Below are 16,030 nucleotides of genomic sequence, written 5' to 3' on the forward strand. Positions count from 1 at the left end.
TAAACCCAGTCAGAATCCACATAAAACCCGTTTAACTATTTAAGCCCATTTGTCAACGGGTTTGTAGAATATAACTCAATTACAGCCGAATAAACAAATGGGAGGATTACAAGTGGGCGGACATTGACATATGCAACTGGGTTCGGGTTGAGATTGCCACTTCTAACTTCGAACATTGCTCAAGTTGCATCACAGTTCTCATTTGCGGTGAATTCGGTGATTGGGATTACGATGATACTCCTGCTACCTGGCACCTTTTCCACTCTAACAAAACCCTTTCCCCGCTCTGCCTGCTTCTAAGACACGGGTGCACAAGCCGAAGCGAAAGCATGAAAATACTCTTCGAAAACAATATAAATTACTAAAATCTGTGGACGAGAATCGGGGATGAGAGCATAAAAGTGAAGATGGGAAAATTGCTTGAACATTTGAAAAAGGGGCAATCTATGCTATATTCATGGCACAGAAGAAGAATCTGGAACACATCTCTTCAGATGAAAAGATGCATAATAGTACAGACAATAATACAGTCAAATGAAATTCATGACTTCCCAACAGAGATTATAACACCAATTTGAATTCATGAGGTTCCCTGTACTTCAAACTTCTTTTTCAAGCTTCGTTGCACAAACTTCGCTTAATGAACTTCAATGACTCGAGCGATACATAACACAGAAGACCAAGAACAAACTCTTTTCATCCACACAAAATGAAATCCCTTTTTTCCAGCACGACACTGCAACTATATATGACAAAAAGTCGAAAACGATGCTCTAAGTTAAATTCTAGAGCTTCTGAAAAGGGAAAAGAAGAAAAGACCACAACCACCGACAGGTCATATGATGTTAATAGCCCTATATGATGTTGGCGGTGAGACGGCAACATAAACAACTGACAGGACAGTTGTTAATAGCCCTATATGTATAGACTGTAATCCAATTTGAAAAAATTCTCATCTGCAAAACAAATACAAATTCTATTCTCTCCTCTGCATGCCTAAAAACCAGAAACTCCACTGAAGTGCTTCTTCATCGCCCTATCTTTCCTATTGAAGTTTCGTCCCCCTCCTCTCCTCCCTCCTCTACCCCTCGGATTTCCACGATTCCCTCTACCTCCAACCTCATTATTATCACCATCGCCCTCCTCCTCCTCTTCCCTCTCCTCATTCGATTCTGTCCACCTCTTAGCTGCACCCAAAGGAAGGTTACCGCCACGTCCAAGCCCATGGATCATTTCCCTCTGGGCTTGATTAAGTACAGCCGCTTCATTATAATTGGCAACCGCAATGGAGCCCGCAACTTTGTAACTGTAGTTCTTTCCATCCTTAACATAGAACTGAGGGGTTTTCCGCGAGCCCCATTTATTAGAATTAGAAGCACTCTGAGCAGAGCTTCCAGTTTCTGTTTCCCATGGTTTCCCCCGACTAGAATTTAGTTTCTCTCCCAGTGTTTCAGTTTCTTCCACCCCTGAGTCGGCAACACTGAAACCCAAATCATCAAAAGAGTCATCGTACTCATCTTCATACTCGAGTTGTAGTTGCGAGATTAGGGCAGCAGTTTTCCCCACAACCATTTCATCTCTAGAGGACTCTAAAGTCTCAGAATCATGCGAGGAGATTGTAGATTTTCTTACAAACCTCCCAACTGAAGATGATGATGAAACTGAAGGGCCCTTACTTTGTTGCTCTCTTAATGCAGGGATCACATTTGTAGCTGGCCTTGGCGGTGGCACTGACTCCACTAATTTTCCTTTTCCTTTATCCTTCCGGCTCAAAGAAGCTGACTTAGGAGGTGGAGCACTCTCAAGTGATGTGTCCAGTGACTGTAGATCTTCATGGAGCGTTCCTTCCAAAATCCTCTGAATCACCTCTTCTGGATTCTGGTTATAGACTTCAAGACAAGCAGATAAGAAGCCATTACCGAAGTCAGGAAAAAGATCTTTTATTTGACTGATTTTGGACTCGACAACTGCAGAGTCTTCGTCCACCAGCAACTTAGTGTTTGCCAGAGCGCTAGGCACAGGAGGTCTCTCCTTAGTAATGGTTTCCCTAGGATAGCTCATGATTCCAGAAAGATACTGGAATTGTTCTCCATCCATTGAAATCCATACTGCATGAAAACATATAAACTACAAAATCAGTTTCTCCAACATACCCAAGAATAAAAAAACGAAGTCTTCAAAGAAAGATGATGGTATATTTTCTCTTCACAGCTCATTGCAATTTTTTTTTACCTCAGATCTGGAAGTGCTTCCCTGATATAGAAGGACCAGGCAAGTGGGGCCAAAGGATCTTTGGGTCAGTACGATGGCTAGACCCAATCTATATTGGTTTAGATTTATTTCAAAATTAGATTGCAGGATTTAGAAGAGGAGAACTCCTAAGAAATATCTCCAAAGGACAATCTTGACACAAACTCTATGACACTCAACGCCATAACCAAAACTTTTAAACCATGCAGCAAGTGGATCACATTGCCTAGAGATTTGGTCTCTCTCTATTCTGAGTACTCTTCGGTCTAGCATTTCAGCACGAATAATACCGAAAGCCTCACTGTTGCTTCTCAAATAAGGATACATACCTGTACTATGCAAAAATTCAATTCTCTCCATAATTTTGTGATTCTTCTCAACATTTTGCAGAAAGGTTCCTCTGCTCTGGCCCTCCTGAACATGCGAATACCCTCCACTTAGCTCCCTAAAAGTTTGAACCAAAATGTCTGCCCTTATGACAGGATCCTCTACTTTTGCGGGGAACATCTTAGTGAGAGCTGGAAGAGGGAAGTTTCCTTCAAACACTTCATGATTAAGATAGCAAACATCCAGTAATTTCCAGCCAAATTTCACTATTCTCATTGATAACATCTTCAAACTTAGAGTGACTTGAGAAAGCATATCACTAGATGTTTCTTGAAGTCCTTCGTCTCCTTTCGTGAAAATGATACGGAAACCCTTTTGTAAAGACGGAAGCAGCGAATCATGTAGTCTTGCAAGGGTACTAAGCAAATCCTCATTTCCGAAACTGCATGCACAAAAGATTTAATGGGATGGTGCTTTGCTAGCAATTCAACAGAGACAACAGCTCCGAAACAAACAAGAAATAGGCCTTCTAAATTAAACTAGTAAAATATTACTCTCTCCGTACCATAAAGTTACCCCCTTATTCCATTTTTGGCAGTCCCACAAATCGTGTAATTTACGGAATTCAATGTCTAAAATTTGATAAATTTCCCATTCTGTCCTTTCTTTTAGCACTCAAACAAAACTCACAACCAAGTAATAAACTATTGCTAAGGGCAATTGTTGAAAGTAAAATGTGTGTAGATACAGCCTAATATGAATATTGTCCATCTTGAGATCAAAGCACAACCATAACACCTGTAAAAGCCGTTAGCCCCTCATTTTCCACCCTTTCACATTATCGGCTTAGATGACCTAGATTCCATCACTTCATATACGAAGATTGTTGATCAACAAGAAGGATTACTGACTGATTCTGAAATTTGAGGTACTACTAATTGTCTTTTCATTTTTACAAGCATGCATAATAAAAGCAAAAACCCAACTCTTATGAAAACATGCAATAAACTCCTTGCATCTAATCTATTCAACAGTTTCCGAAAATGCTCCAAATTAGAATGCACCCAATCGCCAGGTACGCAAATGGCCGAAAAGTAACCCTTGTAAATATACAAATGTTTCTTTACACCCAGAACTAATCCCCATTTAAGCATAGCAGAGCCAACAACCAAGCGTTTCTCCTACATTTTCCTCCCATTACTTCTTGCCATCGCTGCAAGCAATGCACGTGGAAATGGCCAAGACGTCCCAAACACACAAAAATAAACTCCCACAATGTCCTCTACCTCACAAAACACAAATGAATCAGAAGTTGGGACACATGCTTGTCTAAGCAAAAACAATTAACATAACGATGTAAAAGCCGTTCAAAAAAAACATAACGATGTAAAAAGCCGATATGTCCTTACATTGTCGCAAGTTCGCACCATTGCTATAAAGAGACAATCAAACAACTTATCAAGCAAAACCAGCCCACCTAATTGTCCGGTATCCAGCATAAAAAGAATAATCAATTGTCATAGAAGCCTGACATTAACATGACTAAACTTACAGACTATTCCACAAAAATGCAGTTCGCGATTTCTCAGGTAGTCAGGTTATGGGTCAACACACATTACTAACTGAACAACAAATTAGCAACAACAGATCCAGCAAACAACCCCACCCAAAAGGATCGAGACTGATCAATGACTTAGACATCAATTGACCCAGTTTTATGAAAACTAAACACCAAAACCATGATTGTTCTGAATACGTATGGTAAAAAGACAGCCGAAACTGGAAGAGCTAGTTTGTGACTCAGTCTCGGGTAGAGCTCAACCCCAAAAGCTAGCTATTGAAGTGAGGGTGTCCTCACACACACATCACAATAGATGTGATTTCATACCTTCCCAAACACTCAACATGCTCACTAGGTAGCTCCAGTCACATGGAACCCAAAGATATGCACCCCACCCATCCTTGGTACCTGGTCATGTGATCCAGTCTCATGTAGAACTCAACCCACAAAGTCTAGCTATTGAGCAAGGGTGCGTTTATACAATTCGCATTACTTTGGTACCAAGCTTGAACAATCAAAAACCTCTTTTTCCTTGGCAGATAAAAGTTTAAAGTAAATCATAAGTACCTCATTTCAACAGGGTGGGAGAAAAAGACAGCTGCCGGCTTGTATGCACTAACAAATGCATCCATGGAAACAATAGCGTCATTGATGAAGTCCATTACCTAGGGAAAACAGAAAAATTCATATCATAGATGTAATGTCACACATCTGTAGTGAAAAGTATGAGAGACAGAGGTCAGAAGACGCTCTCAGTAAGCTTAGGAAATTATTTCCTTGCAAAGGTTCATCTGTCAGTGGCTTTTATAACTAAGAAAACCAGTTTATACCTTCATTATGGATCCACATAGTAAGGATTTTTGTTCCCCCTTTTTCATCTTGTAATACTGCGTAAACTAATTGAGAGAGTTTTTTTTCCCCTCAAAATGGGGTTACCATTTAACACAGGTCTCTTAAGACAAAAGAGAAGGTTTTAAGCACAATACACAAATTACATATATTCTCCAAGGAAATAATCTTCACAATGTTCACATCAACCAAAAAGCAGAGACAATAAATAACATGCATAAGCTATTTGGATAATAACCTCCATATAACCTGCATGAAGACGATTGGATCCTTGATCTTCACGACCATGAGAAGAAAATAGGGCCTGCATGTAAATCCGGGAAAGCAATGTCAATCATGACTTGCTCCAGAATACGACCGATCTTGTAATGCAGCTCTTTGAAGAAGACAAAAGAAAATCTTAAGCCAAGATTGATCATTGAACAAAGAAAAGAAGATCTAGGCTTAGTTGCACAGTTAGTACATACCGTACAATAGAGCAACCCTCAAGTTGCCACTTTTTTCTTCTATCATTTTATTAGTATTACTTTACCGGACTTCTACTTGAGAAAGGTACATAAAGATCTGAATTACATAGACTTGATTGTGCATTGCGCAGGGGTAGGTCTTGAAGCTTCAAAGTTATCTCTAACTCATCAATCCAAAGACATGACACAACTAAACTTTTACAAAAATAATATTCTACTTTTATCTCCTCATGTAGAAGAGAGCCTCTGCCTTCACATAAAATTGAATGATCAGCAAGGTGCTTCAGTGAAGGAAGCAACAATGCAATAGATGGAATTACAGAACATTAACGTAACACTTCAGTTACAAGTTTTGCTCTTTGAGTTCCTGTCAAAATCAAAATCAAAATCAAATTGTAAAATACTTCAGACATCAGCATATTAACTGAAATAATAACAAAAACTGTTTTTGGCCCTCATTAAACTATATTTTACACATCTGACAGTGAAAGAGACCAATTCAAACTTCCACGAGGAGTAGGTCTTTCTCGAGCACAAGTAGTTGAAAATTGTTCCCAACCTATTTACAAAATCAGGAAATCCCACAGAAGACCCAAATTCAACATCTTAGGATTTTTTAAGCTCACATGGTTTCATGTACACCTCAGTTTAGCCAACTAGAGTCACTAGACTGATTTCATTACCCAAATCCACCAAAACAGACAGGTTCCGATAATAAGTGCACTCGCTCTTCACTCACCAATTAGTACTGGAGTAACTTATGCTATGTTTGGATGAGTTTTTGAGAAATTTTTGAGAAATTTTGTAGGGTTATGAGTGCAGAGATAAATGAGAGTAATGATTGGAAGTAGAGGTAATGATTGGAGAGAGACAGAGAGAGAAATGGAAATAATGATTGGAGATATGGGTGAGTAATGATAGAAAATAGGGGTAATGAGTGTTTGAGTTGAGAATTTTTTTTCAAAAAGTAATCCAAACAAAGCATTAAGATCTGCCATGACTTTATAAATGACAAATTGCACAAAGTACTTTCAAAGAATTAACTTCACAAAAATTAAAATTGTACACAAGCTATCACATCTTCAGAGTGTTAACACTCGGATATTTGAGGTATTGAAAGTGTTCTCAACCCAAAACCACTTAGGTCATAAATGACTCATAATACGAATAATTAACTTGTAAACAATGTTCTACAAGTCGCTAGGCGCTAGTCGGGTGGCGGGGGGTGCCTAGTGCCTAGGCCGATTAATTGGCACCTAGAGAATGGTCGGTTTTTCCATATTTTTATTTTTTACATTTTCCATATATGTAAATCATTTATGTAACTATACAAGCACTAGTACCCGCTATAGTAAAAAAGTAGAATGCATAGCCCAATCTGAGAGAGAGAGAGAGAGACGACAAACGCGAGAGAGAGGAGCTTACCGCCACAGAGAGTTCGATCGAGCAGTAGCAGCGATTAGGTTAGATCGTGATACTGTAAAGTCTATATGCATATATTCTATAAAAACTACACTAAAACCCTTATAGTATGTTACAACTAACAGTTAACCACCTTAATTTTGGAAAATTATGTATTTAAGCCCCCATTAATCCTGCCTAGCCACCTAATCCCATCTAGTCAATTAGTCGTTGTCTGGCCGATTAGTCACCGAACTAATCCCGCCTAGCGGCTGCCTAATGTGATGCCTGACCATTAGTCGAGGTGACCAGGCACCGCCTAGTGCATAGGCAGCCACCTAGAACGTCTTTTCAAACACTGCTTGTAAACCAAATCACCTGATGCTTTTAAGTTTTAACTCAAAATCTGCAGTATACCGTACTGGCAGCAGGTGTAAAAGCTAGAAATGACGGCAAAGAGCTGAACTCATCAAATCTCAAAAACCAGCAACTCAAATAGGAATCCATCTCCAATAAACAAGTCCAGCCAAGTTAGTTGAGAAAATATACCTCTAAAGATGCACCGCAACGCTGATCCATTGTGTGGACAATTTTCAGGAAATGAGACACCGCAGCAGTGAAATTATCATGGATCCCAGGCTGGGCCTTCAAAGCATTCTCAACCTACAAAATGTACCATATGAGATGAAGCGGAGGTGGGAATTTTATGGACCCACGGATTGATTTAAAGAATAAACTATCCAAAATAACTGCAGTACAGAGTCCAAAACCTGCAAAACTCGCTAATGCTACAGGCAAAAAGATTAAGATCAACTACAACTTCCAAAGTTCAAGGAGACCTAGTCCCTGTTATTCGACGAGATAAAAACTTACAAAATGTCAATCGACCAAATATAGGCCCTGGATAGGCCGACGATGGTTGGTGTTGGGGCATCATGAACTTCTGAAACCAACAAGAAGTGAAGCACTATGCAACAAGTATTTGTTTCTTGAAGCCGACCAAGAGCATGAATTTTATTTTGAATATGACCAGTTACATTTAACCACTATTACTTCTAACATGCTAGAACTGTTAGCTATTTTTATCCTCTGAAGTCAAAAAGTACTGGAGATTAAACTACCAGAACCCAGTGGACATTACATCAATTGGAAAAGTGTTGCCTTTCTCTACTAGCTCCATCAATCAAGAGGTGGTGAGGTTTCCACAGGAAACTGAGGCAAACCATTAGAAGGCTCTATAGCAAAGTAGCATGGAGTTAGCATCATGTCGTGGGGTAAACATAAAACACCTCCTTTTTTTTCCATCCAGATGAGTATCCATGAATTAGAACACAAGATGTTAGGGAAAATGGATATCATAGTTACAGACTGAATTTAACTGAAAGTAGAACATTGATCTAGAAGTCAAAAAGGCATGAGAAACGTATTTGAGGCACTGAATGACTCTCGAAAAACAACAAGATGAAGTTAGAATTGAGATGGTTTCAGCACTTATGGCCCCTGTACTACGATTTCTTACCAAGGGAGGCGTAACGAGTAAGGAGAATGTAGCACACGCCATCAAGCAAAGATTTTCCTAAGCCAGATTTTAGAATAGGTTTATGCAGTTGATCCATTCCAAAATCCAAATAGCTGATACGGTACTTTACAGTATTAAAATATTAGCGGAGGTAAGGCGGGGCTATAAGGTAACAAAAGATGTAATTTTGAAGACCCAAGAATTTCAAAATTTAAGTTCGTTAAGGCACTGTAATGATGAAGAGCCATTCATGAAATAACCACTTAATGCTTTTACCAAAAAAAAAGCTTCTATTTTCTTGTCAAAGGCATTATAGCCATCACTATGTAATTTAGGGAAGGAACCACAGGTCACAAATTCATTCTACCAAGATAGGAAAGGCCTTAGATGCATGAAACTGGTGATCAAGAGCGAGGACAGGGGATCAAAGGAATTTAAGAGATTCTAAGATTGGCAGTGTCTATAGGAGCGCACACACACTAACAAATCTAAATATAAGGAAGCTCAGTTTTTGGAAATATGCATATATACGAAGGTCCAAATTATCTCAACACTACAATAATGGAATAAGTGTGAGAGAGAAAAATGTGCTACCACCATCAGATCAAATCTCATTCATGGAAGAAGCCACAAGTCATAAATTCATTCTACCAAGATAGGAAAGGCCTTAAATGCATGAAACGGGAGCAAGAGCGAGGACGGGGGAGAGAAGGAATTTAGGAGATTCTAAGTTTGGCATCTATAGGAGCAATATAACAAATCTATATCTATAAGGAAGCTCAGCTTTTGAAAATATGCATAAATCCAAGATCCATAATATCCCAACACTAATCTAACAGTATATGTTTGCCAGAAAAAGATCTGCTACAGCTGTTAGATCAAATCTAATTCCCACCCATCAAATCAATGTTTTAAAAACCGGACCGGTGAATGAAACGGAAAGGATTTGGGTGGATGGGTCACTAGTTCAACTAAGGTTAAACTAGAATTAAACCGTACTTCATAATTATGTCAAAAATATAATCAGAATATACAAATAACTACTCAAAACGCACATGTGAAGAATAAGGCATGAATAAAATGTATCCCAATTTATGTTACCAAAAAACGCTACTACCCTAGCAAATTACGTTTTGGTACAAACATTCCGAAACAAGGTACACTACCATTCCAAAACAGTAAATCTAGCGATCCCCTTAGTTTTCCCCAAAACGTCGACTCACAATGGTTAAAATAGAGAGAGTGAAATTTCGGAGGGATAAATTGTAAAAAGTCCAGTCATTAAGCTCCTAGAATTGTGTTTTGTATGAATAATTTGACAAACGATATTTAGTTTCACTTGATCTTTATCGCTTGGAAGAGTAAGTTCTGCTTTTGTTATCTATAGAAGCCTACCCCTATCGTACCACAATTTAAGCATGTGGCGTATTGCGTTCCCGTTCCCATTCCTTGTTCCCATTCCTTGTACTGGGACAATCCGCGTTCCAGGTAACATAGATTTATTCCCAAATAATTTGAAATGGAAGGAGTTGAGCTATACACAAGTTTTGAACCCCTTTTAGAGGATCCCAAATCTGTAGAAACAAAACCTTTTGAGTAAGTCCTTGAGTCTATAAAGGTGCATTAACTGCTTATTAGGTTTGAATGGCTATCTCAAAGCAGTGGTCCAACCAATTGTCACCTTATGGCAATGCAATTAAAGCTGTAGAGTACACTCCTCAACTAGTTCAAATTTTCTTTAAGGCTCGACAAACGTGCTCCCGGTTTTCGAGGGTTGCTAGTTCAACTGACAATTTAAAGCGGTGATGACAAGAGAAGCAGGTTTTGCAATCAAGGCGGGTTTTGGGGTTAGTCCGGACCGGAGCAAGGCCCGGTCGACAGTTAAAACGGTCGAAGTGGCCGGTCTGGTCAGTCCAGTTTGTAAAACATTGGATGAAATGCTCTCTCGCTCTTACATCATTTTGTGGAAAAAATTCTCATGAAAATTGGTATTTCAAACTAATAATTTCGAAATCAAAGAAAGACACAAACACCACATTCAAGACAAAATTGTGTTTCAAATAGCCAAGGGGTGTCCCTTAAGTGTTAGTGTAATTTGTCATTTTCAATTTAGAGTCACCAGTATGTGAATATTTTATGATGTTTATCTCGGAACACTTGGTTAACACAAACCTGTGAGTATATTTCACATTTGAAAATTTTATTTATACCGCATTTTCTATTCTTCGATCTTTGAATATCATATTTCCCACATGGTCATCACATTTTCCCCACATGGTCATCACATTTTCCCTACAAATTTGTTGTTCTTCTGTTTCTAACCTAGACCTTCAATGGGTTTGTATGACTTATTAGGTTTATTCAACTAAAATGCTCTCTCAATTCAAATGCTTCAAGTTCAATATGCTATTGAGGCCATTAAGGTAACTTCTCCCACATTTCCCATTTTCACTTGTTGATTTGTATTTGAGCATTGTAGTTTTTCCCCTTTTCATAAATTGGACTTCCTTTTTCCTTCTTGAGGCATGAAAGGCCGGGTGCATGTTGCATTTTAGTGGGTAGAGTGCAAGTTCAGAAGTGTGATAAGATGATTTGGGATATGTATCTGAGAAATTAGGACCTCATCTTGAGCAAAAACTTTTATTTTTTTATTTTAACCATCTATCGGCTTCCAAAAATATTAGAAACCCAACTTACAACAACTTTTCTTTCTTTGTTCAATCTTGGTTTTATGTTGGCTTCTCCCACCTTAAATATCTTTCGCACTCGGTTTTCTTTGATAATGTTAGTTTTTCCATATACAACAAGAAAATAAATAAAATGTGATTATTCCTCACGCAAAAATGCACTCCTAGAGATCCATTATTGGTGATGGTGGTTCGTTGAATTTGTTGGATTTTATTACTTTAAAGAAGTCTCCTACATCGCAAAGGACAAAATCTAACTAGCAGATCATAGTATTGCTGATTTCACTTCTTCGTAACCTTGATTTGAAATAACCAAATGTGTCTACTCTTATTTTTCCCGTAACAATGGGCCTGTGTCTTTAGCAAGTGTACATTCCATTTTCGGTTCGCCAAAAATTCAAGAAAACTGAATGGTTGTATTGCATGTAGTAAAAACGAACTGAAAATTATTCAGGAATGGGTTTATGCTGTCCCCTCTCTACTTAGCTAGATTGATATCCCCTTGGTCTCAACAGGCTTTAGTTTGGAACTTTGGATGTCAAGTTTTGGCTATCATGTTTTCTTTTTATGGTTTGAAGTGGTGACCATACTTTTTGTATGCATTTCTTTAAAGCATGGAAGAAAGGTTCTGGAGCGGATTCATCAACTCCAACAGGAAGATGTTGCAACTAAGTGAAGTCCAAATAAAGCATCTATAATACTACCGCCATCATCAACTTTATGGCACGCAAGAGATGCCATCCTATTAAAAACTCCAAGCAATTTCAATACAACCAAATAATCTTTTAATCATTGGTGCACACATGCTATGCTTGTATCTTTGCCTATACATTGGCTCACAAACAAACTTATTGAGACGCCAACTTTTTACCAAAAGCAGAGGCTTGGTTTGAGATTAACACCCTTGGGTGGCCAAAAGCTTGCAACCTGCTGGGATGATTGTGTCTCGTGCCTTCCGTTCTATAACCTCTTGAAAACATTACAAGCATTTATTACCCTTGACCCACCATCTCACATGTAGACAAGAAGTAAATAAATAGAACACCAATAAAGAAAATCTTAAGCTCCAGCAGGGAATAAAAAGAACTCTAGACAACATAGAAATAAATTGATTTAATGTGCTTACAGTAGCACCACTTAACAAATCTAATCACAAGACTAAGGAATAAATGAGCATGCTTACCAATGATCTGGCTAGATCTTCATTTTCATGACCAAATATGGCACATATATCTAACAACTTCGGCATATCTAGCAAGTTTGTTTCCTGCAAAAGAACTATAAGTCGAATTTGTGAACAAAAGGGTTGTGAAATACACAGCGAAATCTATAACAAGAAGAAAAATCCATCCCTTTCAAATGTTCTACAATCAATTCTTTAAAGAAGAGCGAAATCTATAAGAAGAAGAAAAATCCATCCCTTTCAAATGTTCTACAATCAGATTCTTTGAAGAAGAGCAAAATCTATAACAAGAAGAAAAATCCATCCCTTTCAAATGTTCTACAATCAGATTCTTTAAAGAAGGAAATATAGCGCATCAAAAGAAATGGGAAAACATTTACTAACTTAAGACTTCAAAAAAAAGATCATGCGTGATTAACATCATAGTATGGATACTATATTCTCACATCTAATTTGATGTCCACTTCTAACGTTCGATGCAAATAAAAACCAAACCAAATAGAGCCTTAAGACCCAATCAATTGGGATCGGCTACATGGATCTATTTTTTTCCTTCCATTGAGCTCTGTCAAGGGCATCATGTTCCATGATATTCCAAAACCTAGATCCTTTTCTAACTACTGCCTATGATGTCAAATTGTCAATTTTGGTCTAACACTACCCTTAGTGTTACCCTTAATCGTAACCACATCAATCCTCGATCTACGTACACATAACCACCTTAATCTAATTTCTCTCATCTTATCTTCTATCAGTGCTACCCCTAGGTCCCCTACAATTTCGCAAAGTGCAACCTCAATATGTACAAAAAATCTGGGACATTCCCAAATGCTGACATACATGGAATAACATTGGGAAAGATTCCTCAATCATGTTATTTGCCCTCATCGGATGCTCGAATACTGTGGGCTCTACGCCAGTAGATTTGCATATATGTCATTCACAAAGCAGCATAAATACACCATAATCAAGATATTGGCATTAACGACGTGACTACAGTTCTAACCACCACCAATAAGCCCACACTCTACAAACGTATGAACTGCCAAGTTAAATTCCCTAGTCACCTAGAAGTTCTCATATAAGCAGAAGAAATAAGACAAAACACCTGCATGATCTTTTGGGCTGAGACTATCAGCAGCCCTAGCACCAGGATCCCGATTGGAAGATCTGCAAAAGAAAGAAATTTGCAAATCAAGTCCAGCCAAAAGGAGTGGCACAATTATCAAAAAGTCCTTTTAAAACAAGGATACACAATGAGACTAAAAGTTACAGGAAACTTACATGCGGTATAACACCATGAAAACACGCTTGCTAAGTTCAAATTCCCCCACAATGATCCCTGCAACTATTCCTTTTACTCCACGATATGGAAAATCATACCACCTACTCCTAAATTGCAGGAAGCTCTCCAAAAACCCATGCAAGGAAGAATCTTTAGCCACTGAGAAGCACCGGAAAAAGAAGTAAGAATGCAAGCTATGGCATAACTAATCAATAACTTCGTAATAAATCAAGAGCACTATTGTCTTTCCAACATTATATAATTGCACAAGTAGTTCGTCATTTATGTTGTCTCTCAACATATTGAACACTCACACATCTTCATCTCCATGCACACAAATAACCATTCCATGCTTCCATCAACAAAATGGGAGTTCAAATACACATGAACTATCGTGCACACAACCACATTGATTGACTGACTACTATCAAATTATCAATGAAGTAGGTTGTTAAATGAACCATGCTTTAGCTTGTTTTGTGTTAGGCTTGTTGAAAGCTCAATTGAGATTGGCTTGTTACATATACATCCCCAACTGGAACAAATTTTCGGAGCTAATTAAATTTTCAAACCAAACTCGAACAACCTTTCGACTCATGCCTAAAGAAAAGCCTAGTTTAATGCTTCACAAGCCCATAAACACATATTTCCACATGTCACCAGTACAACAAAATATATTTTATCCGAGGAACTCAGACCTCTCTAGGCAATCAATACAAAATATGACATTTAGAACACCAAGTAACAACGCATCAATAAGACTACCTAATAAATCAACTCAAATGACTCTTAACCAAACCAAACCAAACAGAGCCTTGTGTCCCAATCAACTGGGGTCAGCTACATGAATCTTGTTTTTCCAAGCTCTGTCTAGGGCTACCTCTTCACTTAGATTTAATAAGCCCAAACCCTTTCGTATCACAGTATCCAAAGTCCGTATAGGTTTTCCTCTTCCCCTAGCCTAGACTATCCACTCTATCATGTAACTCTTCTTGACTACTGCATTAGGTCTACGGTAAATATGTCCAAATCACCTTAATCTATTTTGTCTCCAACTTATCCTGTATAGGTACAACTCTTCTTGTATAGGCTCGGTTCGTTTAAAGAGGCTCGTTAAGTGCTCGATGAGCTGAGATTGAGCTTAAGTTTTTGGATCGTTTAGTAAACGAGCCAAGCAAGAGCACTCCAAAGCTCGGCTCGTTTGCACCCCCAGGACCAGAAACCACAATGACACAAAACGTTAAGCAACACAGTCACGAAATTATACAACTCAAAATAATATCTACATCTCAAAATTGCAGTAGTAACCTTCTCTCCAGAACTCCTTAGGGCTCAACTTAAGCAACCGGGACAACTCTCCGTTCAAATGATCGACGACTCGCTGCGACTCCACGGGATCCAACCCGCCCTCGTCGGCACCGAGACCCGCTGCGACCGCCTCGTCCTGGGGCAAGTAATTCACGAAATTGCCGCCGCTCCATGCGGCTGCGGGGTCCGGCGGGCGAGGAACGGATTGTCTGAGGGAGTTGGAGAGGGTCGGATTGGCTGCATGGGACTGCGTCGGCGTGGAGGTGGCGGTCTTTGGGACGAACTTCTTTTGGTATTGGGGTTTGGTAAAACCCTTGGTTTCGTCGTGCTTGCTGTGGGCGTGTCGGTTGGACATCTTAGAGAGAGGGAGAGGGAGAGGGAGAGAGAGGAATAGGAATACTGTTACGGCGGCGATGAGAGCGGTGAAGAGTGATCGTAAAGCGGAGGTATTTATAGATTTCTGATTGCCCTGGTTCGAAACGAGAGTGAGAGAGAGACAAAAAGAAGTGGAATCTGATTGCCCTGGTTCGAAACGAGAGAGAGAGAAAAAGAAGTGGAAGAATTGGAAAAAATTGGCTTTGGGAGCTACTCTGATATCAGAGCCAGGTTTCGATCCTGGAACCTGTGGGTTATGGGCCCACCACGCTTCCGCTGCGCCACTCTGATGTTGTGATACATGTTTAGAATACAAATTATATATACCTAAAAAACGGAGCTAAAAACCTTCGAGGCATTTACATATATAAAAATAAAAGATTGACTTATCCGCGAAATAGCACAATCACTTCCGTCCATTGATAATGTATATCACTTACCAGTAATCATTTGTTTTAAATGCGGACTGTCTAAAACACTTTTGGATGCATAAGATTGAGCGCAGTAAACCTTATTTACGGAGGCTCTGTAAATAATTATTTTTTCTATTTTAGCATGCTACAAATAACTTTCATTTATACCAATGGTAATTCCTTCAACCTTATAAACTTTTCAATTATAAAACCGGGTCTTTGTGTTTCTTAAACTACCTGTTTACTGTTTAATAATATTTGAAATTAAACCCCAGAAGTAAAATTTTCCTTGAAAATTTAACAATTCTTTCTTGTTTGGTAATTCAACAACAACAACAACCACAAAAAAGCGAGAAAATAAAGTCAAAGGCGTAACACCATTTTTCATATCTCGTGTATTTTTTC

General features: G+C 38.7%; 1 protein-coding gene and 1 non-coding gene across 3 annotated transcripts; both read right to left on the reverse strand.

The window, feature by feature from the left end:
- Positions 1 to 408: 408 nt before the first annotated feature.
- Positions 409 to 15,355, reverse strand: LOC131334415 (uncharacterized). Of its 2 annotated transcripts, XM_058369408.1 has the most exons (9): positions 14,838 to 15,355; positions 13,529 to 13,688; positions 13,353 to 13,414; positions 12,245 to 12,339; positions 7,405 to 7,518; positions 5,226 to 5,291; positions 4,706 to 4,803; positions 2,580 to 3,019; positions 409 to 2,108 (listed from the first exon to the last, which is right to left on the reverse strand). In XM_058369408.1, the coding sequence occupies exons 1-9, from the start codon at positions 15,190 to 15,192 to the stop codon at positions 997 to 999; spliced, it is 2,502 nt and encodes an 833-aa protein (XP_058225391.1). In that variant the 5' UTR covers positions 15,193 to 15,355; the 3' UTR covers positions 409 to 996. The 2 variants fall into 2 exon arrangements, with proteins under 2 accessions (XP_058225391.1, XP_058225392.1); XM_058369409.1 differs by lacking the exon at positions 14,838 to 15,355 and having other exon boundaries at positions 12,245 to 12,328; positions 13,529 to 13,616.
- A 76-nt stretch (positions 15,356 to 15,431) lies between these two features.
- TRNAM-CAU (transfer RNA methionine (anticodon CAU)) lies at positions 15,432 to 15,503 on the reverse strand. The gene has a single exon. It is a non-coding gene; the product is annotated as a tRNA-Met (tRNA).
- Between the last annotated feature and the right edge of the window lie 527 nt (positions 15,504 to 16,030).

This window comes from Rhododendron vialii, chromosome 7a (genome assembly GCF_030253575.1).
Source record: "Rhododendron vialii isolate Sample 1 chromosome 7a, ASM3025357v1".
NCBI lineage: Eukaryota > Viridiplantae > Streptophyta > Magnoliopsida > Ericales > Ericaceae > Rhododendron > Rhododendron vialii.

Bases quoted from the DNA above. Each gene is read 5' to 3' on its own strand.
- LOC131334415 (XM_058369408.1), bottom strand. From the start codon at position 15,192: ATGTCCAACCGACACGCCCACAGCAAGCACGACGAAACCAAGGGTTTT. The intron at 12,340-13,352 runs GTGTTTTGTCTT...TTCGACTTATAG, and splicing joins CAGCCCAAAAGATCATGCAG to TTCTTTTGCAGGAAACAAAC. The intron at 3,020-4,705 runs GTACTTATGATT...TTGTGCATGCAG, and splicing joins TCCCACCCTGTTGAAATGAG to TTTCGGAAATGAGGATTTGC.